The 21,661-nt window shown below is 40.8% G+C and overlaps 1 protein-coding gene across 3 annotated transcripts in view; it reads left to right on the forward strand.

Annotated features, from left to right (window-relative positions):
• Positions 1–21,661, forward strand: part of TMEM163 (transmembrane protein 163) — a 100,834-nt gene that overhangs the window by 48,270 nt on the left and 30,903 nt on the right. For all 3 annotated transcript variants that reach the window (XM_075092889.1, XM_075092887.1, XM_075092888.1), the window contains 2 exons: positions 8,258–8,301; positions 9,464–9,555. In XM_075092889.1, coding sequence (XP_074948990.1) covers positions 8,258–8,301; positions 9,464–9,555 — 136 coding nt within the window. The remainder of the gene's footprint in view (positions 1–8,257; positions 8,302–9,463; positions 9,556–21,661) is intronic.

A 21,661-nucleotide genomic window follows, 5' to 3' on the forward strand; every position in this document is an offset into this window, starting at 1 on the left:
CAATATGATCAAAGGATTGGGAAGCTGCCATGTGAGGATAGGCTGGGAGAGCTGGGTTTGTTCAGCCTTGAGAAAAGGAGGCTCAGAGGGGATCTCATCACCATGTACCAGTACTTAAGGGGTAGCTACAAAGAAGATGGAGACTCCCTTTTTACACGGAGTCACATGGAGAGGACAAGGGGGAATGGACACAAGTTGCTCTTAGGGGGATTCCGATTGGACATGAGAGGGAAATTTTTCGCACTGAGGACAGTCACCATTGGAATAATCTCCCCAGGGAAGGGGTTGACTCGGCCACGTTAGACGCCTTCAAGAGTCGTCTGGACAGGGTGCTGGGCCATCTTGTTTAGACTGTGCTCTTCCTAGAAAGGTTGGACTAGATGATCCCTGAGGTCCCTTCCAACCTGTGATTCTGTGATTCTGTAAACAGAAGTGAATCAGGAGACTAAGTGAACTTTAGGACTGGACTGCTTTGCTGTTCTTTGAGATTGCTACTATTGGTGAGCACCATGGTATAATGTCCATGCTGCCTCCGTGAAAGCCAATACTGTGAATATTTAACCCCTGAAATGGAAGTCTTCAGATGTTTTACCATGATGCACTGATGCAGCCACAAGACAAATATAATAGAAAACATGTAAACAAAGGGAATTAAGGGAGAACTGACACTTAATTCTTTGCAAGAACCACAAAAAAAGTTATTAAAAATTCTGAAATTAAAACATTCAAAAAATGAATGATTTAAGATAGAAAATCCTGAACTTGGATAATTATTATTATTATTATTATTTTTGCTAACGTGTCAGCAAACTGGAAAGAATTATTCGGATTAAACTCAAAGGAAAACTTCTGCACAAAGCCCTGAAATTCTACTGTTTCTGTAATAAGGAATGAGAAAAATCTTCAATGATATACACTGGTGTAGTTCAGAGAATGTCCTGAGTTAGAAGGGACCACAAGGATCAAGTCCAACTCCTGTCCCTGCACAGGACAACCCCGAATTCACACCATATCTCTGAGGGTGTTGTCCAAGTGTTTCTTGAATAGCGTCAGGCTTGGTGCCGTCACTGCTTCCCTGGGGAGCCTGGTCCAGTGCTCCACCACCCTCTGGGGGAAGAACCTTTTCCTAATATCCAACCTAACCCTCCCCTGGCACGTCTTCCTGCCATTCCCTCGGGTCCTGATGTTGGTCACCAGAGAGAAGAGACCAGTGCCTGCCCTTCCTCCTCCCCTTGTGAGGAAGCTGCAGACCGTGATGAGGTCTGCCCTCAGTCTCCTCTTCTCCAGGCTGAACAAACCAAGAGACTTTAGCTGCTCCTCATAGGGTTTCTCCTCTAAACCCTTCACCAACTTCATCGCCCTTCTCTGGGCACTCCCTATTAGCTTTATATCCTTAATGTCCTGTGGTGCTCACCACTGCCCACAGCACTCGAGGTGAGGCCGCACCAGCGCAGAGCAGAGCGGGACAATCCCCTCCCTCGCCCGGCTGCAATGCAGGGCTTGATGCACCCCAGTGCATGGTTGGCCCTCTTGGCTGCCAGGGCACACTGTTGGCTCACGTACAGCTTGCCGTCGACCAGAACCCCCAAATCCCTCTCCATGGGGCTGCTCTCCAGCCTCTCATTCCCCAGTCTGTATGTACATCCAGGGTTGCTGTGTCCCAGGTGTAAAATCTGTCACTTGCCCTTGTTAAACTTCATACAGTTGGTGATTGCCCAGCTCTCCAGTCTGTCCAGTTCCCTCTGCAGGGCCTCTCTGCCCTCGAGAGTGTCAACAGCTCCTCCCAGTTTTGTGTCGTCAGCAAACTTAATTAGTCTTTCTTCAAGTCCTGCATCCAAGTCATTAACAAAGACTTTAAAGAGTACCGGCCCCAAGGTGGATCCCTGCAGAACCCCACTAGTGACTGACTGGCCACCAGCCCGATGTAACCCCATTTACTATGACCCTGTGAGCCTGACCCATCAGCCAATTGATCACCCATTGCATTATATGTTTATCCAGCTGTGTGCTGGACGTTCTGTCCAGGAGGAGACTGTGAGAGGTGGTATTGAAAGTTTTACTGAAATCCAAAAAGGTCACATTGACTACCATTCCTTGGTCAACTAGGTCCTTTCCTTGTCATAGAAGGAAGTGAAATTTTTTAGGCAGGACTTGCCCCTCGTGAACCTGTGCTGACTGGGACCAATGACTGTGTTGTCTTTCAGGTGTTTTTCAAGAACTCCCAGAATAATCTTCTCCATAATTTTACCAGGCATAGAAGTGAGACTGATGGGCCTGTAGTTACTGGGGTCATCCCTGTCTCCCTTCTTGAAGATGGGGCAATGTTTGCCAGCTTCCAGTCAACTGGGACCTCTCCAGATTCCCAAGAGCATTGAAAAATCATTGAGAGAGGTCTCGCTATGACATCAGTTCACTGAAGTAAATGAAGTTGTGGAATTTTGCAGCTGCTGAAGGTTTGAACATTGCAATAGATGAAAACAAACCAAAGAAAAATATTAACTGAGTAATAGACAAGGAAAGAAAGATATTCCTGGAAAGCTTTACCACTACTAATACCAGAATTTGTTATGAGACTGAATCTGCAGAGATTTTTAGGATGCCTTGAGGATTCTTTTTAATAGAAGAAATAGAGTAAATTGTTATTAAATAGTAGAGAGAGTCACTTGTTTATGTCAGGGATCTCAGTCTTGTAAAAAAATGGAGGAAAAGGTAAAGCTGATTAATAGTCTTGCTGGGATTGCACTTTCTTTTTGAAGGAAGGGAGTAGTAAAACCTAGGTTCCTTAGCTTTTTTGCTTTTCTATGCATTTAGAAGCCAGAAGTTCCAGCCCTGCCTGTAGTCCAGGGGAATAGTAGAAGCAGAGTGGAAGATATCGTCACTGCTCGGAAGTGTGTACAATTTGTACAGAAAACAAATTTAGAAATGGGAAAAACAAAAAACTCACGAAGAGTAGCTTCTTGGCCTAACAGTTATGCCTCAGGCGGTGGCAGGGCTGAGGACATGATGTCTGGCTACTTTAGAGCACATTCACTGAGTCACATCCCACAGCTGAGTCCTCCCCAAGGACAGAAGTCTCCTAGTACTCTGCTGCAGCTTGTTCTGCACAGAGTCACTGTGATACCTTTCAGGCAGGTGGAAAAATAAACCCTCTGAGGGACTTCTTTACAAGTTGGTCATAAATTCTAATGAGATCAAGATCCAGGTTTAATATACATTAAACTTATACTTCCACTTGGTAGATACACATACAATGGTATAATGATATTGCCCAGAAATAAGGATCTTTACCATGTTGATGCAATTATAAACTGGGAAAATGAGCTGAAGATTTTTTTTATAGATAGGGTTGGTACAGTTTTGCCAACAACTTTGGGACAGAAATATGGGTGCAGGAACATAACACTGATAGATGGCCCTGGATCTGCCCATGTAGATCAGAGTTCTGGCAGACTTGTGTCTGAGATATTGGATGTTTAGCAGCCATTTGTAGCTACTCTGCTGATGGCAGAAATTTTGGGCATGTGCGTAAAATACCCTTAAACTTTGCTCCACTAGAATTTCAGGGAGGGGAGAAGGTGCCTGGGAAAATGTATATGTACCTGTTGGTCCTGGTCAGTAGTTTTTTTTTTACAAGTATTAATCGTATCAGAGTCATGTCTGTTCTTTGCCTTCATTATTATGAGGGATTTTTAGAAAGTATTATTCATTTGGTTTTCTCTGTTTGGATGGATTTATTCTGAAATATTATTGTAATGTTGATTTTTTTATATTTTACCAACACTGGACAATAAAAACAGACTGTATTTCAGTTTCACTTCTGATTCAGCACAACTTCCAGTTCGTCTTGCTTGTGACTCTGTACAACCTGCAAGGTATGCATGGTAATATATATAGAAATAAACCCAATGCTTTCAGTGATGTTCACGTTGCCTTCCTGGTTTCTGCTAAGTGTGGGTCATGTGCTTTGAAGCCATGATATTTTATGAGTTGACATCCAGGTGCGTCTTTCAAAAAGACTAATTTTAAAGCAAACATGATGGATTGATTATCCCATCAAGAGGAGCTTCCTAAAAATAGTTTTATACTCTCTGAGTAGGTAAAAGGAGATTTTTATGACAGATGGAGGTGCTGTTTGTATGTACCATCTCTCATTTGTAGCTAGACTCATTCCAAAGATTTCTGTTTGGGAGAATCGGAGGCAGTGTTAACTTCCTGACCTATTTCTTGCCTCTTATGTTTGTGCAAAAAGGTACCAAGGTGCTCTCCCAGCACAGAGAGGGAAATGAGAGGCCCAGGGTCACTGCGGGGTCCTGGCTCTCCAGGAACACGTTTTAGATGGATGAAACCTGGCAAAGGCTGGAGGGAGACTAGATTGCTAAAGAGTTAAATTGGAATGATTTTGTAGGGTTGAGGCCCTAGTCATGATTTAACTGAGGCATGTGGAAATGAATAAAACCCTTATTTTGTTGAGGGTAGAATGTGTGGGAAATGGGGTATTTATCTGGAATCGCTTTGGAAGGGGTGAAGGAATTACAGCAAAATCTGACCTATAGGTTGGCAGACTTCACAAATTGATGTTGCTGTGCAGGTGGAGGCAGTGGTAGATTTGTGGCTTACTGTGCTGGCTCTATTTTTAGTTTCTGACTGCTTGCAAGTTCCGTTTACAAATGTCAGCAAAATGCATTAGGATTATTGCTTCATTGTAGAGGTAATAAAATGCTGTCCAATTTAGCCAATAAAATAGCTAAAGGCAGGCTCCCACTGTCATGGCAGTGTAGCTGCTAAATGCATGCAGTGGTTCCACAGGATTTTTAAGCTACCTGCTCTGTTCTTTCCTCATTGCTTGTTTCCCACCATTGTACTGATTCAATATAGAGATTAGGAATCTCTGGGGTTTTTTATGTCAGAGGCTCATCTGGGAATAACTGAAAATGTGTATTGAGAAGAAGGAAGGTGAGGGTTCAGCAAAAGCTCTATGATGCATTCCTGCAGTGCCATATGTTGCTCCTGGAGCATAGCAGTGATACGGGAGGTGTAAAGACCACTGGATATTCCTTTTCTCAGCCTCAAGTGCTTGGATGCTAAGTAGTACTTCCCTAAAAGTCTTTTCAGCTTCAGTGCCTAGAATGGGAGCCAGTAGTTGTCTTTAGAGGATGTGGTCACTCTGTGGCAACCTGTACTGGTTGATTTCCTATATGCCAATATTACAGTTGCTTTCTCTGCCGTAGAGCTGAGGCTCATGGACAGACATTGCATTTAAGCTGGGGTGATTTACTGGTGAGCTTTATGACTATAGTTGCCAGCTAGACATATTCATGTGCTAAAGGTGCTTTAACATTGTTACTTGACTCTGAAAGAAAGGTGAATGGGTTGTTTTTCCCATTAGAAAACTAGCATGTAAATAAATCTTATAAAAATATATCCTTCCAGGGCTGAAATGGTCATTACTACTTTTATTACAGCATTTTACCACAACAAGTTAGTATTGTAGGGTACCAGTCCTTGGAAGGTCTTTTCTCCAGTTGTGTTCACTAACTAGCGAAACAGATTAAACAGGCTTGTGACACTATTAACTAATACTTGTTTAAATTTCTGTTTTATATAGCTCAGGCCACACAGATTATGTGTTAGTGCTGTGGATATTCACTGTGGTAGATTACATACAAATAAAGACTGTTCTCATGCTGAAGATCTTATGCTTTAAATACACCAAATATAACACCTAAAGGATTCTTAAGGTGTGGCTATCTGTATGCACTTCATCACCCATAGAAGTTATATATTCATTTTTAAGGGAACCATAGTGTTAATTTGTTTTAAGTCTGGATTCGGGTGGGGAAAAAAAGCCAGCAGTTTAGTAAAAGCTGAGGTGCTAATTCTGCTGTAAGGGCAGGCTAGAAATAGAAGGAAGTGTGGCTTTGAACTGCATCATATGAAAGCAGTACTGACAGGAACATTGCAAGCTTTTGTGTACCTGTGAATGCCCATATTTTCTTTTTGATGCAACTTCTGCAGTTTTTGAAAGTTTATGCTTCCAAGGAGGCATACAATGAAAAGTTGATAGGTAATATATTATTATGCAGTGAGGTGTTCAAATTTAGAGCTGGATCACTGCAAGCTAGTGTCAGCTTGTCAAGTGTAGCTCTTGCCTGGCAACTCTGACCAAGAAACATAGCCTCTTCTCACCTAGGAGATGAAGTGTGGGAAATTATGATTTAACAATGGGAGAGACATGTAAATACATACTTACTGTTTCAATACTCTTCAGCTTTGAGAAAATGTGAATCTGGAAATTAACTTGATGACTTTTCTTTGTGTTTTGGCCAACTGGAATGATAAAATAAAAATATTTTGATATCTGGCATGCTTGTGGCCACAGCTAGGTCTTAGATCAATAAGAAAAGGGTTATTTTTTCCAAGGTTTTAATTTCTGTTTATCCAGATAAGTGCCACAGAACTGCAGCTTGCTGTTACTAAAAAGAACAGTCAAACCATAGTGGCTGTGTTCTGCCAAGCTGTTCTAATGAGTACTCGAATACTGAAAATTAGATACTGTGTTTGTCAGCCTAAGATTGACGAAGTCGTTGATGAGTCTGGTGTGGGGTGGTTTTTGTGTGGTGGGTTTTTTTTTTTAATTCAAGTATTTTTATTTTTACAAAAATGTATTCTTCTTAGTAAGTTAGCTGATATCTGTTCATAAAAGAGTAGTAAAATGAATCCTTTTAGGCTTTATGCAAGCCCTGTTAATATTGGAACTAGAGTGCTGTGCATTTTATTCAGGGTGCACGGGTTCGGTTAGTCCTGTTCTCCCTCAACAGTCTACAAAACACAGCAAGAAGGCTAGAGCTGCTCAGTGCTTGAGACCTTGACATAGCCATAGTATTGCTGTTAGCCTGTGAGAGTTGCAGTCTGATGAAGTCCTATCTCTTCTTCCATTGCTGCCTGCTTCTTCCCTGGTATTCCTCTGGGCTACTGGAAAGTGTTTTTCCTTGCATAGTACCTCCTAGAACTGGGAACTCTGAAGTGATAGAATTAGGATGCGTGGAGTAAAATTATAAATATGATACCTTTTTCTAGATGTTAGCCCGTTGTCGTGGTTTAGCCCCAGCCAGCAACCAAGCCCCACCCAGCTTCTCACTCACTCCCCTCAGTGGGACGGGGGAGAGAATCAGAATAGTAAAAGTGAGAAAACCCGTGGGTTGAGATAAAGACAGTTTAATAGGTAAAGCAAAAGCCGTGTGCACAAGCAAAGCAAAACAAGGAATTAATTCATTGCTTCTGATGGGCAGGCAGGTGTTCAGCTATCTCCAGGAAAGCAGGGCTCCATCACACGTACTTGGGAAGACAAATGCCATCACTCCAAACATGTGCCCCTTCTTCCTTCTCCCAGCTTTATATACTGAGCATGATGTCGTATGGTATGGAATATCCCCTTGCTCGGTTGGTGTCAGCTGTCACAGCTGTGTCCCCTACTGGCTTCTTGTGCACCCAGCAGAGTATGGGAAGCTGGAAAAGTCCTTGACTAGTGTAAGCACTACTTAGCAACAACTAAAACATCTCCGCATTTTCATCACTGTTTTTAGCACAATTCAAAATAGAGCCCCCTACTAGCTACTGTGAAGAAAATTAACCCAGCTGAAACCAGGACACCCATTTTTTAAGTCTCAGTTTTCAGAGGCAGTAGGGAGTCAAAATCGGAGCTGGTCAAAATTTTTCCTGCTAATGCTTTTTCCATTGGAAATCACTGATCTGGTGGAATTTGAAACATTTCTTGGAGCTGTGTGAATTACCCTTAGGCTTTTTGTCAAAACGGTGGCAGTCAAGAAGTTTGGGTGGGCCTGCATAGTTTTCTGTCAGCCAGTTCACGTTGACTTTTGTGCTTAGCTGGAGCAAGGAATGCTTTGAGATATGTAAAATTTTCTGGGGGTTTGAAATTGTGGTTTCAACATTTTTTTACTCAAAACTGCATCTGAAATGCAGCATATTTCAGAAACAAACTGTTTCTGAATGCTACGCTAAGGTCTGCCCCGTTACAGTTTCGGAAGAAAAAGAAGCATCTTTCGAGTGACCTAACCATTTCCTGCAGTACAAGGTCTTTCTTGTAGACCTTTTTTAAGTGTCAGTCAGGTCGTTCTAGTGGGAACTGGGTGAAACTAAGCCCGTGTGTTGAAACTAGTTTTGTAGTTCTCGGAAAAGAGAAGAAGAAAGGATAAAAAAAAGTTTAAAGTGATTCTAAATAATATTTTCTTTCCTTTAGCTGTCTCCGTAATGAGATACAGTGCATCATCCTTTGGATTTGCTGTAAGTAGAGATACAATTTAAATATTCTCTACCTTTTTTTAAAATGGGCTTTTTCTGAACATGAAATACTGTATTTTTTTTTCTTACTCTAAGTTCATGGCAGGGTGTGCAAAGTCAATGATGGACTAAAAAAATATTGAAGACATACCTTGGAAAGGATAGTAAAGGTACTTTCATTATACTTTTTCAGTTTCTGACTACTAAGTCTTATATCAATGTTTATATGAGTTGATATCAATGTTTATACCTCATCATTGATAGATACTATCCACCAGATATGGTTTTCTTCTACAAAATCTCTCAGTTTAATCAGTTCTGTTGTTGAACTTGAGCCAAATTCTGAAGTTCCCTTCTGAACTTTGCGTGACCCTTTTCCAGTTGAAGTCTATGATAAAGCTCCTATTGATTTCAGGATGACAGCTTTCCTCTCCAGTAGTTGCCATGACTTTACTGATTAGTGGCAGAGGAAAAAGTTCTGATCAGCAAGGAAAATGAGTGATTTCAAACAATTAGTCCTTTCCTTTCAAATTTGAAGGTTAGATTGACTCTGTAGAAAGTTCGACTTAAGGGTGAAGGTTCTTACAGTGGAACAAGCTTGGTTTTTGGTGTTACCTGACATCATGTCTTCGTTAACAGGAAATACAAACGTGGTGATTTTGCTGCTGATACAGAATAATATGAAATCTGGACACAGTAGGATTTTGAAAAAAGTTGTTATTTGCTTGGTTTGAAACAAAACCTTATATTGCAGAAAATTAGTGACTTTGCAGGAAAAGGAATGCTTGACAGGCATTTTCAAACACTTTTTTTTTTTTTTTTTTTAAGAGTTTGCATAAGAATCATGTTAGTATTTTAACTACTGTGGTGCCACAGTGGCAGATGGTGGTGGGCTTTTTTTTTTCCTTAACTTCTCCACAGGTGATGGATTACACATAAAATTTTTTTAATCACTGACTGACTTCCTGAACTCTGAAGTGTATGATTGTGCAATAATACATGGCAAAAATATGAAGATCAATTTAACAAATGTAAATCTTGCTTTCATTAAAATGATTTATTTGAAGCTGCTTTGTGCCTGTGCAGCAGGATAGTAAATGCATTACTGTTAGTACAGGGCACATTTAATGGCCCACAAAACATTTGACTTTTGTATCTCTTTCAGTTTGATGCTACCCTGGATGTTTTGTCATCAGCGATAGTTTTGTGGCGTTACAGCAATGCAGCTGCTGTGCATTCTGCACACAGGGAGTACATGTAAGTACATGTAATTACTTTTGGCTTTGGTAGAGGCCTGCAGAGCTTTTGCTGTCAAGCTGTGATGCTACAGATTCCAGAGTTTTGACAAAAAACATTTTGTCATGTCAGCAAGTATTCTTTCCTTCTGCCAACTTACTGTTTGGTCCCAAACATGCAGCCTTTCCTTAAGCAAACCTCCCTGTGATTGTGATTTTCAGTTTCTTTTTAGCCAAGATAGTAATTGTTAGGGCTTTGTGATTTTAAAAAAAATTTTTTTTTCTTGCAGCATCTGTATCAAATGAACTGTATTTGTAATCTGTAATGGGTTTGTAAATCTTTTATTTTGCGTCTTACTCAATTATTCTTACTAGAGTACATTTTCAAAATTGATGCTTTTATTATATTTGTGCTTCCCTTAACAAGATTGGAATATGAAGCCCTTCTCTTTGTAAATCACTTCAACTGCTAGTGATATTATGAGAAGTTGACATTGCAGAACATCTGATAAGATTGAGCCTGTATTAGTGATATGATAGTAGGGTGACACAGTTTATTGTAACTGCTGTGCAAAGAGAGAGATAGACACACCCTTTTTAGTACAGAACTATTGCTGTTTTGGTAAATAAGGGTATACCAAATACTTGCATGTCTTCTTTATGGAAAAAAGTGTGCTTGCAAAATAAGCATATTTAATGCTTGCTATATAGATCCTATGAAAAAAAAAAAGTCTTTAATTTGCAGTGCAGTATTGAGCACAGTGGAAATTATATTCTGCATCATTGTGCAGCATTTCTATTGGCAATGCATGTGGTAGCTGAGAAGATCAGGTGGTGATTGGCTCAAGAATTGTTCCAGCTAGTGAAAAAAGACTTTAACCTCCTACTCAAATTTTGGGTACACCTAGGTGGAGAATTGCAGTACATTTATCCATTTATCTGCTTTGGTTTTGTTCTGTGCTGCTATTGCTAGAGTATCCCATCTGGCTTTTTCGAAGATAGCTCAACTATCCCCTGGAATGGGCTACAAATTTTCAATAAATGGGGAAGAGGTCGGTTTTGTTCCAAAACACCTCTAATGAAGTCCCTCCTGCAGTAAGGGAAGCCTGATGAAACCGAGCTTTTACATAACTGGTAAAAAAAAATAAAGCCACACAGAGGGGACTGTAACTTGTCTTCATGGTCCTTTCCTAAAAACTAAGAAACAGTAAGCAGTATTCTTACATGCATTAACTCAGGCTCATGTAACAGCTTGCCAGCGCTGTGAGTTCCTTTCTGGCAGGGCTCCACACATAACAGTTTGGAATAAAAGGCCATAGAAGATTGATGTGGCATTGATTCATAAAAATAAATCCAGAAATATGTGATTAAAATTAGTCTTTATGCACAAATTTGGAGATCTTAACAGACATTTCCTGAGTATCTTGCTTTTGTGGGCGTCCACAGAGATTCCTGTCAACGTTCAATTAACATATTTTTGAAATCTCCTTCTGTTAAGCTTTTTCAAGTGAACCTTGTAAAGTACCTTATAGAGAAAAGAAATCCCAATACAAAAGAAGAATCAACATATCCCTATGGCTAAGCCAGTAAAGTGAACAAGCAAAATAGCAAACATATATTCCTGCTTTTTATGCTCATTTTTAATTTGCTTTCATATAGTCCCTCTGCTTTACATAAGGCTAAATTAAGTCAATGCCCTGCCCTCTAGTTGATGACAGCTAAGGTTACATGATGAGATCAGTACTGAGTGAAAGAATGTTACCATATGCTGGAAATATGAATCACTGGATAGGCAGTCTGGTTATCCCTCCATTTCTAGAACTGACAGGAGGATCATCATAGTACCGACAAACAAAGAGGTGGTTGTGTCTCTTAAGGAAATTCTTACTGTGTCAGATTTTGAGGGAGGTACATTTCTAATTTCCTGTTGTGTTTAATCAGTCACTTGCTTGAAAGACTGTGTGTAATTATTTTTTCCTCTACACTGGGAATATGTTGCATGACTCCTCCTGGCTGCTTGCTTACCTTGTAAATAATCTTTGTATCACATGTGACTATAACTACACCTGGTCTTTCACAGTCCTTGTTTTCTGTGTGCTAGTGCCTCAGTGGGGAAGTCTGCCCTCAGGCTCCTGGACAGTTCGGTGCTTAGGTCACGCTGTGCGCTATACCTGTTTCTGTGTTGCCTAGCCATACTTGGCCTTAGTGCAGGAGCCTGTGCAAAACTCTGGGTTTCTGCAGAAGCATTACCACTCTTTCCCAGAGTAAGGTGTGCCAGAGTGACTTCAGTTTAGTTCTTTATTTGTAGGTCTGTCTTTCATTGATTTAAATATTACGTTTGTCTGTGTATCCTAACATATTTGAAAATAACCTAAACTCATTGGCAAAAGCTACATGGAATTGCCAAATAATTATGTGTCGAAAATTTAGAAAACCCACTTTTTCATAAATGTGACAGCAAGAGATTGATCCAAAATCTGTTGAAATCAGAGGAAAGCCTCTCATGGAAGGGCAATGTTAGTTAGATCCAGTCCTCACTGCTCGGCGTCGTTGAGCGAGAACATAAAGATAGATTGAAAATCAAAACCCCAGAAGAAGACACAGAGAATACAGCCTGACTCATGATGTGCTATGCATTAAACACTTAGAATAAAATGCTAAGATGTAAAAGAACTGCATAATCTTACTTAAGATGTAGCCATATGGAAGTTAGAAATGCGACATTTCGTGGGCTGATACTCAGAATGAACAGTACAAAACTGCTTGCTGTGCCAAGTTCTGCTAAGCTGAACCAACGCATGCCTGTTTCACTTCAGGGAAATTGCAGTGCTGAAATTACCATGAAGAGTTGTCCTGCTGAGTTTAACTCAGTTTAGTGGGTTTCATTTTTACTAGATTGTTTGATTTCTGTCATTTTCTGGGGCAAGATGAGAAGGTACTTTCACAGTGTACGTGTGACCAAAGTTACACAATGTACATCTTTGTTGATTCCCGTGGTCGTTTACATCTAGGAACTGCAAAATATATTTTAACTTACCTCTGCAGTTTGCCCATAAATTCTTTGATATTGATGGCCTGAGAAGCTAAAGCTGTCAGTCTTTTCAAGTATTGTATTGATGAGAATTTTTCTTAAGTCATTGTGAAAAGATATATCTGGTTATGTTCAAGATGTGTCCTAAATTATAATGAAATTATGATATTTTTATGCTTTATTTTTAAATATACCAAGTGGCTTTGAAAATATAATGAATATTCACCAAGATCAGGTATAAACCACTGTAAGATTGTAGGCCATATGAGACACTGCTTGATTCTGCCTACTGGCTCATTAATGAAAGAGTACGTAGGAGTGGGATGAATATTTTATGTGTTTGTTACTGGTACTTTTTGGATAGTTTCACACTTCACAGTCTTTCTGTTTTGGCATTCAGATAAAAGAGGGTAAAAACAGGCTACTACATTTTTCATGTATTTTAGAAGAGCAGTTGAAAGAATTGTAGGTCTTGAGGCAATGCAAGAATTGGGAAGATATTTGGGAAGAGAGTCAGAGTACGTGGTTCACGAGTGCTCGATTTGCTCAGTATGATCTGCTGGGCTGCAAATTAACATGCAGGAAACTTAGAGATGCTGAACTAATCAACAAAGTAACGCTCAAGAAATCCAAGAAAGAAAAGAGTGCTGAAATAACTTGAGAAATAATTCTGAATCTCAACAAAAGATGCAAATTTATGACCAAATTAAAATTATTTGAATTCCCTATTTTTCTTCATAAGAGGAGAAACTGTAGAGGAAGGGATATACTCTGATGTAGCTGATAAACCAGAGGCTGTAAAATATAGTAGACCCACTGCCTGTGCACTTTGGGCCAGGTATAGCTTATTACTTTATGGTAGGAGTTTTGTGCAGTGCTATGCCATAAAATGGCTGGGGTTGGCAGGCACACCTGGAGGTCATCAGTCCCTTGCTCAAAGCAGGGTTGATTAGAGCAGGTTGTCAGGTTAAAGGTCTGAAGCCAATCTTCTGTTTTGTGATTTGAACATGGAATGATCACTGAGCCATTCAAGATGCACAAAGAAATCCGAATGGTCCCCTTTCCTGCTCTCCATAACCAGTGTACAAATATTCTTGAATGTTCTGCCCTTTAGTAAATCTTTAGCAACATAATAGTTTATTGGGCTGCTGAAGCAAATCTAAATTCTGTGAAAGGAAGAAATTTATTGAAATTGATGTTGTAACAGAGGTTTTTCATGTGCATAAGTAAACTGAGTAAATAGCAGTAGAAGTAATGTCTTAAGAGAAGACTGAAGCATTAGGGACCTGGAAAAACATCTCATGAGAGGCTGAACTAGTAACTAGCTATACAGCCAAAGGGCAGCTCTTTGATCTGTCAAATTCGGGAATGAAGGACTCTGATTTGAGTCTGGAACTGTGTGTGAGGAGAAAGTGAGAAATACCACTAAGAAAGATCGAGAAAGCAGATTAACAAACTTCAGGCACACAGCCTTGTGAAAAAAGCTGTAAAAGATGGAGCTTTTATGTATAGTTTTTGGAAAGATCTCAAAACTGAACAAAGGAAACATTTCTTGTTTGATTTCCTCTGATCAGGAAAACAGAACTTGGCTCACGGTAGGTTAATGGAGTCAGTTGGCAGCCTGCTCAGGTCAAATGGAATAAATGGAGTAGTGCTACTTAGGCTATAAAGCAATATCCCTGTTCTTACACTATACAGAGCTACAGTGTTGCGGTTCTGTACTGCACTTAGTATCTGTATCTTATGCCTGTAGGATCCACTGCTCCTAGGATTTATTTTTTGGCTACTGGCTTTTGTTTGAGCTTGTATGTTCAGTATTGCAAAAACTAACTCTGTACAGCATGTTTAGCATAGTGATTCTTGACAGTTGCAGCTGGTGTTTATTATATATTATTTTGTTGATGGTACCAAGTTAAATTCTGTGTTTCCCAAGAACCAGTCTGTCAACATCTTTCTTAACCCAGTGCCAGTGTAAATAGTGAACCTTACTCATACTGAGCATTCTGGATTATGGCAAAATTGGAAAGCTCACATTTCTTTCACAGTTTTGGTGGTTTAATTTTGGGCTTTTTTCCTTTTTTTTTTTTTTTGATTGCGTATGTCAGATTACAGCTATTCTTTCCTTTATACTGGTTTCAGCTGGGATAGAGTTAATTTTCTTCCTAGTATAGTATAGTGCTGCAGAGAGGGTATTTCAAGGACCCAAAAGGGTACAGGTAGGCTTTTGGTGTAGCTGCTTTGGAGACGGAGGAAATTAAACAGCTGTCTACCTTGCCCAGTCTCTTGAAGGACCCTTCTCTTGTGGGGTTGTTGAAGGTCAAGGAACAACAGGTGCTGATCACCACACAACAGTGCACCGGCAGCAATATCACACCAACCGAGACTCCCTGATTCCCATCCATGAGTTCATTTGTCGACTGGAGAGCCAAGGAGTCATCAGTAAGACCCACTCACCCTTTAACAGTCCCACGTGGCCAGTGCGGAAGTCTAATGGAGAGTGGGGGCTAACAGTAGACTACTGTGGCCTGAACAAAGTCATGCTGCCACTGAGTGCTGCTGTGCCAGACATGCTAGAACTTCAATACGAACTGGAGTCAAAGGCAGCCAAGTGGTATGCCGCAACTGATATCGCTCATGCATTCTTCTCAATCCCTCTGGCAGCAGAGTGCAGGCCACAGTTTGCTTTCACTTGGAGGGGCATCCAGTACACCTGGAATTGACTGCCCCAGGGGTGGAAACACAGCCCTACCATTTGCCATGGACTGATCCATAACGGATTGGAACAAGGTGGAGCTCCCGAACACCTACGATACATTGATGAATCATTGTGTGGGGCAACACAGCAGAAGATGTTTTTGAGAACAAAGTGGCAAGATGGATGTCATCAGATCCCAATGGATGTGATCAACAAAATAGCAGCCATGTCCCCACCTACTCGCAAAAAGGAAACACAAGCTTTCTTAGGTGTTGTGGGTTTTTGGAGAATGCATATTCCAAATTACAGTCTGATTGTAAGCCCTCTCTATCAAGTGACCTGGAAGAAGAATGATTTCAAATGGGGCCCTGAGCAATGACAAGACTTTGAACAGATTAAATAGGAGATAGGTCATGCAGTAGCTCTTGGGCCAGTCCAGGCAGGACAAGATGTAAAGAATGTGCTCTACACTGCAGCTGGGAGGAATGGTCCTACCTGGAGCCTCTGGCAGAAAGCGCCAGGAGAGACCTGAGGTTGACCCCTAGGGTTTTGGAGTTGATACAGAGGGTCCAAAATGCGCTATGCTCCAACTGAAAAAGAGATATTAGCAGCATATGAAGGGGTTCCATCTGCTTCAGAAGTGGTTGGTACTGAAGCACAGCTGCTCCTGGCACCCTGACTGCCAGTGCTGGGCTGGATGTTCAAAGGAAAGGTCCCCTCTACACACCATGCAACTGATGCTATGTGGAGTAAATGGGTTGCACTGATCACCCAGTGGGCTCGGGTAGGAAACCCCAGTCGCCCAGGAATCTTGGAAGTGATCATGGACTGGCCAGAAGGCAAAGACTTTGGATTATCACTAGAGGAGGAGGTGACACATGCTGAAGAGGCCCCACTGTATAACAAACTGCCAGAAAACGAGAAGCAATATGCCCTATTCCCTGATGGGTCCTGTCATTTTGTGGGAAAGTATCAGAGATGGAAGGCTGCTGTATGGAGTCCTATACGACAAGTTGCAGAAACTTCTGAAGGAGAAGGTGAATTGAGCCAGTTTGCAGAGGTAAAGGCCATCCAGCTGGCCTTAGGCATCGCTGAACGGGAAAAGTGGCCAGTGCTCTATCTTTATACTGACTCCTGGATGGTGGGAAATGCCCTGTGGGGCTGGTTACAGCAGTGGAAGCAGAGCAACTGGCAGTGCAGAGGCAAACCCATCTGGGCTGCCACATTGTGGCAAGATAGCCCAGCTTCTGGTGAAATCAACCAATACAATGGACTGCTAAAGACTACACTGAAATCAATGTGGGGTGGCACATTTAAACACTGGGATACACATTTAGCAAAAGCCACCTGGTTAGTCAACACGAGGGGATCTTAATTTTCTTCCTAGTATCTTCTATAGTGCTGTGGTTTGGATTTAGTATGAAAATAATGTTGATAACATACTCATGTTTTAGTGTAAGCAGTGCTTACACTAGCCAAGGACTTTTGCAGCTTGCCATGCTCTGCTGGGTGCACAGGAAGCTGGGAGTGGAGGGGGTACAACCTGGACAGCTGACCCACACTGGCCAAAGGGAAATTCCATACCATGTGATGTCATGCCCAGTATATGAACTGGGGGGGGAGTTCGCGGGAGGGGCAGTGATTGCTGCTCGTGGACGGGTGGCATCGGTCAGCAGCTGGTGAGCTGTTGCATTGCTTGTTTCCTAACCCCCCGTCCTCCCCCCGGGTTTTGCCTCTCTCTCTTTCTCTTGTTGTTTTCATTACAATATTATTATTATTTATTTATTTATTACTACTACTACTAGTACTGTGTTATTTTAATTATTAAACTGTTATTATCTCAACCCATGAGTTGTCTTTCTTTTGCTCTTCCAATTCTCTCCCCCATCCCACAGTGGTGGGGGGAATTAGCGAGTAGCTGCATGGTGCTTGGTTGCTGACTGGGGCTAAAGCATGACACTGTAAGAAGAAAATTAAATTGTATCATGGGAACATAATTTCTGATGAACTTGTGGCACCCTATGTTGCCATGACAGAACACATAATGAATGCAGATATATTTTTTTTTTTTCTCTTATATTGGTGAAGCTGTCATCTGAAACATCAGCAGTAATATTAAAATAACAAGAATTAGAGTCTGCTGTGTGGCAGACAAGGGTGCCCATATCTGTCATACCTCCACCTACTGCTGCTAAAGCTTTTTGCTGGGATAAAATAGTCATTCCTATCCTTGGTGGGACAGCATATATTCTGGAGTGTTCTTTCTTTGTGGGTAATATGACACTACCTGGAACAGTAGGTGGCTTCAGTTATCTCTGCTCTTGCATTTATTTTGCATAGCTTTTTTCACCTTATGCTAGGTTTAAAAACAATGGGACAAGAATTGGGAAGGTTTTGTAGTCTTTGCAGCTTTGCAGTTAGACATTATTTAAAAACTTTGCTCTGTGTCTCTAACTTAACTTTAATCTCCTTGCATTATACCTCAGCTTTGGCAGCTGGATTTGTTACTGTCAGAATGCGGAACCCATTGGCCAAGTGAAAAATGCCTGCCCTAAGGATTTGATTCTTAATAGGCTCTTAAATTATGGGGAGAATGAACTGGTATTCTCATCTGTTTTGACATCCAGAAGAGGACAACTGTAAGAGCTCAATCCAAGAATTTCTAACATAGTTTGAGCTAAAAGCAATCTCTAAGAAAGATACTTGACTAATTCTCAGGGATAGAGTAAATAGGAAACCTGACTCATAATTAGAATGCTGGATGCAACAATTAGAAAATCTCTTCCATCCGTCGCTACCCTATCCCTACATTTAATTAAGCTCAATGATAAAGATGTACATCTTATTTCTAATCTGTGTGTATATATAGGGCTTAAGTTTACACATGCTCAGCCTTGTCATGTGGTTTTTTCTGTCTGATAAACGAAGAACATGGTGGTGGTTCACTGGGGTTTTCAGCTGTCAGACAACACTGGGAATCCACTGTGTGGGTATCATACATATATGGATTATCCTTTATACAGGGATATGTAATGAAGAGAGGGAGGGACGGAGAAAGGAAGGAAGGATATTCTGACCCTTTCCTAGGACTTAATGCACTAGGGATGATACGGCGATGTAACAGTGTGACACGAGAATTAAGATATTTAAAAACACTTTATGAACCGTATTAATGATATCAACAGCCTTTTAATAATACCCATTGAATACAACATTACTAGTGTACCAATCCCTTTCTTTGGTTGCTTGATAACCTCCTGGGTACGTACTCTCAGAGAGTTATCTTCTCACAGAACATGCCTTGCGTTCAGTTTTTGATTGTAAGTAGCCTCTTCAGGTAAACGGAGCAGTGCAGCCAGTAGGCATATCAGTGTTTCAAATACTGCCATGAATTGATGGATGTTTATCGAGTAGAAGGATACAGCTTTGAACAGTTTTTCTTTTATAACCTTACATCTTCTTAAGCATGCTACCTTTGGAGAGGCCTCGTTGAGTGATTAGAAACCCTCACCAGTTGCTTAGTTACCTTCTTTCTGGAATTTAGACTTAAGTAAACAGCAATAATAAAATCATTTGCACAACTCTGTATGGTAAGTAGACAACCACTCTGAATTGAATATACCTGAAGTAACTGTTCGTTGCTGTGGTGTTCTCTTTGTCAGCATGGGCATCTTATGGATAAATATTCCTTTGACATCTTGTTCTCCTCTTTACTTTGTGGTGCAATTCCTTTTTGGAAGACAGGGGACATATAAGTACACGGTATCCTTCTTCAGTCTCTAGGGAAAAGTGCTGTATGGCTTCATGGAATGGTACCTTACTGCTTTCCACTACATTATCTCTTCAAATTGCAAATCTACTTTTGCTCTGTAGTCTGTTGTCCAGTTCCTTATGGTCTAGTCCAGGGCACTCCAGAGGCTTTCATCCTGCGAGTGACTTTTGCTTTGACGGTGATGGTTGGAATTGCCCTTTATTACTACCCTGTGCAGGTTCTGTAAAGAGCCATCACCATCGCTGCCTCCTGCAGAGCCATGTCTGCTGGTAAAGGAAGTGGGCATCTCTGTGTGGCTGCTGGGCCAATGTGGGGAGTTAGTGGCTGGTGAGTTTCTGTAAAGACTTCTTTCTTACTGAGAAAATGTGATGACAGGTAAGACCCTAAGGAGGAGTGACCCTCTCCTTCCGAAGTCATTGTGACCATTTTTTCTCTTGCTAATGTTCAGATGACACCACTTGAGAATATTTATCCCAGGGTTTGGTCATGGGGAGCCTTATGGAATATATTGAATATATGTGTATTACATTTAGGCGTGCATTGTGGGGATCATGAGGTATCCTACTCATGCACCCAAAACTTAAAAGAATTAGAAACCACCTTTTATGGGAGGAAATGGCTGTCATACTGCCAGGTTATGCCTGGCTCTTCTTTCTTTTCCTCTGATTCATGTAAGAGAGCATACTGATCTATATGGTTGCAAGGTATATTGTCTTTTGGTTCACAGAATTAAAAGCCCCTAATTTTCAGTATTACTACTGTATTTAAATTTTCATGTGCGGATTGGCTCTGCTGTACTGGTTAGCCCAACTAAATGAGCACTGTCTATTTAGGTAGTGTTGAATGAAAATAATCCTCTCAATTCAGACCCAACATAGTAGACACATTGAAAAAACTGTGGATAATTTTTTCTGTGCCACACATACGAAAGAGACTTGAAACACAGATGGCAAAATCCACACCTACCCACAGTTCAGGGCAAACCTCTGTGGCTGGAGGAAAAACTCTTTTGTGATGAGTGAATGGAATAGCTAAGTGATCTGGAAAAATGTCAAATGGATGGAGATATCCTACAAACTGCAAATAGCTACGAACCTATCTCTGCAGCTCTTGTTTAGTTCTCAGCTACCATGAGTAGGTCCTCACATGGCACATGCATGTCTCTCCTACCCAGTGGAGCACAGCGCAGTTTGCAAAGTAAGTGTTCACCTGTGCTTGGATATCTGCTTTACAGGAGGAGAAATACAGCTTCTTTTTAACCACGCTGAAAATCTGAAACATTTAGCCAAAATACTACATCCAGGTATGGTGCTGGATACAAGTTTTAGAGGTGCTTCATTAGGCTGACTTATTAAACTCTATAATTTCTCTTATAAATCCATTATCCCATATTCAGGCAAAAGTGAAGCAATCGTAAACTTTGCTCTTATCCAGGCAGAAATGCATGTATGCATACATTTATGCACGCACACACACAAAATCCTCACACATAGAATTTATATTAAATATGAAATAGCAAATGTATATATTTATACATTCTAAAATCTGTTTCTAAAAGTGTGGCATCTGTACACTTGGCAATGATTTTACCAGCGCTAGATCCAAAATCGATTTAATTTATGAAAGCCTTTCCTTTTACTTCACTGGTAGTTGATTAGGCATTATTTGTGTATGTTGCCTAGTATATACACACATATATAAAAAATCAGGGATATGGTGTTGTTCTATACTGGAATTTCATAATCACCATAAAAATGAATGTTACAGAAATTCTCATAAGGTTTTAATTTCCAGCTTCAGGGGAACGACAGAATCTCTGATCACCTGCTGCAAGGCTGGGAGCAGTGATCAGCTCTTCACAAGCCAGCAGGGTGGTTATAAGGCAGGTATACTGTAAGTGCACCTGTACAGTCTGTGCAGACCAGGAAACTAGAAAACAGGTCATAAGAGTTTTCAGAATCTCTTGAGTTGTAGAAATGTCTATGAGCTTTTATTGGCAGATATTTAATACCTGGAGAGTCAAATTATTTATGGAACTGTTGCCCCAGTTCAGCTGCATAATTTTAAAGGATGTAAATACCCTGTTCTGCGGTGAGTAGTTGAAGTCCTGAGGATAATGAGTTTTAGAAGGCTTATTTTCAACATGAAATGGATCCCTAGTGAAACTAATCTGAGTCTCAGATATGAAGGTGGTGAACCACTGGCCCGGGTTGCCCAGCGGGGTGGTTGATGCCCCATCTATGGAAACATTCAAGGTCAGGCTGGATGGGGCTCTGAGCAACCTGATCTAGTTGAAGATGTCCCTGCTCACTGCAAGGAGGGTGGACTGGATGACCTCTAACGGTCCCTTCCAACCCAAACTATTCTGTGATTCTATATAAGCACCATTTCCTCTCCATGTTCTTTAAGAAGAGGTTAGACCATGACATAACACAGTATAGTTTTCAATATAATAATTCAAAAATCAGCTTTCAATGATGATTTGGACTATTACTTGAATTCTCTTTATTTTGTAACTTTGTGTTGTTGGGGTTTTTTTTATGGTACGAAAAAGGAGTAGCTGTAATGATGCTGATCTGGATTTTGGCAGTTGGAGGTGGATTATGTGTGATGAACAGCGAGCCCACTTC

The sequence above is a fragment of the Phalacrocorax aristotelis genome, chromosome 5 (genome assembly GCF_949628215.1).
Source record: "Phalacrocorax aristotelis chromosome 5, bGulAri2.1, whole genome shotgun sequence".
Taxonomy (NCBI): Eukaryota; Metazoa; Chordata; class Aves; order Suliformes; family Phalacrocoracidae; genus Phalacrocorax; species Phalacrocorax aristotelis.